This window comes from Arachis ipaensis, chromosome B08, assembly GCF_000816755.2.
Source record: "Arachis ipaensis cultivar K30076 chromosome B08, Araip1.1, whole genome shotgun sequence".
In the NCBI taxonomy this organism is placed as follows: domain Eukaryota; kingdom Viridiplantae; phylum Streptophyta; class Magnoliopsida; order Fabales; family Fabaceae; genus Arachis; species Arachis ipaensis.
Window position 1 is genome coordinate 28485012 of NC_029792.2, and position 2185 is coordinate 28487196.

The 2185-nt window shown below is 28.8% G+C and overlaps 1 protein-coding gene across 1 annotated transcript; it reads left to right on the plus strand.

Moving 5' to 3' along the window:
* LOC107610839 (transcriptional regulator SUPERMAN-like) lies at window positions 173–1067 on the plus strand. The gene has a single exon (XM_016312832.2). It carries the CDS (start codon window positions 297–299, stop codon window positions 951–953), a length of 657 nt encoding a protein of 218 aa, XP_016168318.1. The 5' UTR covers window positions 173–296; the 3' UTR covers window positions 954–1067.

The following is a 2185-nucleotide window of genomic DNA, read 5'->3' on the forward strand; positions in this document are numbered from 1 at the left end:
AATCAACACATTTTTTGTATGTTTTTGTTTTACATTTAAAATAATACTAATCAACTCTACTTTTTTTAATACTAAATAATAGAAATATTTAGTTAAAATAAATTGATATTGTCCATAGTTATATATAGCAGCAGAGAGAGAGGCTAGTATTGTGTCTTTTTACTTTGTTTGTGTCTAAGTGGTCATTCACAACACAACTTTTGAGGGATACACAAAAACCTTTTCAATTCTCTCTTCTCTTTTGAGATATCATTGCAACTTGCAACCTCTTTCTAAATAATCCAAAACACCACACCATGAATAATAGGAACACCACTTTCATCACCTTCAACAACAAGAATCGTCCAATAATAAAAGATTCATCGTCTTCATCATCATCATCATCAAGAAGCTATGCCAATGGTGAAGACTACATGATGATGAGTGGTTTTCCATGGCCACCAAGATCATACTCATGCAGCTTCTGTAGAAAAGAGTTCAAGTCAGCACAAGCACTTGGCGGACACATGAATGTTCATAGAAGAGATAGAGCAAGGTTGAGGCATCAATCACCACCTCCATTATCAACTAATCTTCATCATCAAGTTCCTAATCTCAACCTTAATCTTAACCCTATCATTATTACTGCTACTAGTACCTCTAACCCTAATAGTGATAATAACTTGTCATCATACAAAAAACCTTCCACTACTACATTGCCCTTGTTTGTTATGGATGGTGTTTTACTTAGCCCTTTGAGCACAAAACCTAACAACATTCTGGAACAAGTTGAAGGATATGATGGTAATTTCGCAACAAGAGAAGACGAAGAAGGGTGCAAGATCTTGAAGAAAGGTGAGATTCTGAGAGTGGATTTGGAGATAGGGTTGCCTATTCCTTCTACTACTACTACTACTACTAAAAAAGTAGATTATGATTTGGATCTTGAGCTTCGTTTGGGTACTTGCTCTTAATTATTATATGATTATGATGTATATTACCACATATATCTTAACTTATTGCAAGGTTTAATTAAGTGGTATGTAGAATGAAGATGAATTGGAGTTATATTATTAGCTATTTTAATTATTATTATTATTATTATCATGGAAAATCATATAATATTTAATTTACCATCTTCAGCATCTTAATTAACTTGCTAGATTCCATATATATGTTTGATGACTCCGTTTCTGTATGTAATATCTTGATAAATGATACTAATTGAAGTTCTCACGGATTATTCATTATTATTTATTACTAAATTAATTAAGCTTCCATTACTTTATGTTTTTTTTTTTCCCAACTCCTTTTAGTGGCTATTTGTGTTGTAAACTTGTAATGAACGGTCTTTATTGGCACTAAATTTTCTACAAAACAAGAATAGTTTAATTAGTCGAATGATTAACCATGTGAAAATTAGCACATTTCCACATCATGCATGTCATATCATTATCTATAGCTAGTCATTGTGGAATCATTTTGTTCTCTAATTGATGATGTTAAGAAATTAAAGCAAAGATTTTATCATCAAAGCCAATAATGAGAATGGCATTTCAATCATTATTAATAAAATATATACAATCTATTGTTCATGAGTTCTTGAAAGTGTAGATATTTTATAAAAATTAAATTGAATGTTACGGTTATTAAGTATAATACCAATAGTTTGACATTTAAAATTGTATTTCAAGAAGTTGTGTCATTTCATTAATTTAAATATTGTAAGACACAATAGTATAAATAAATATAATGGTTTAAACTTAGCATTTTGGCACATGATGCTTTGTGCTTATTAATCATATATGTGCATTGGTTGCTTCTTCTATAAATATATGTCCAAAATCATGAGAAAAGTGAAGTATTCATTCTCTACAAATTGTCTCATATTTCATAAAATTTTTTAATTGTTAAGTTCTATATATAAAAGACTTTTTTGATAATTGCTATTTAAATAATTCATTAGTTTCAGTATATATTATGAGAATATTATCAAAAAACTTATAATAATTAAGTGTGAGGGCGATTAATTATCTCTAAAAATAAGATAATGATTTAATAGTGCCTCAAAATTATAATAAATTAAATTTTGTTATCTTCTCATCATAACTTACCTAACAGAAAGTAGTTACGTCTTTTTCCCAATTTATTTTCTGACGCAAATTTTCAATTAACTCCTCAATCAACAAGATTTACTGCAGTATAA

What these genes read in the sequence shown, in the direction of transcription:
- LOC107610839 (XM_016312832.2), top strand. Translation starts at nt 297, where the DNA reads ATGAATAATAGGAACACCACTTTCATCACCTTCAACAACAAGAATCGT.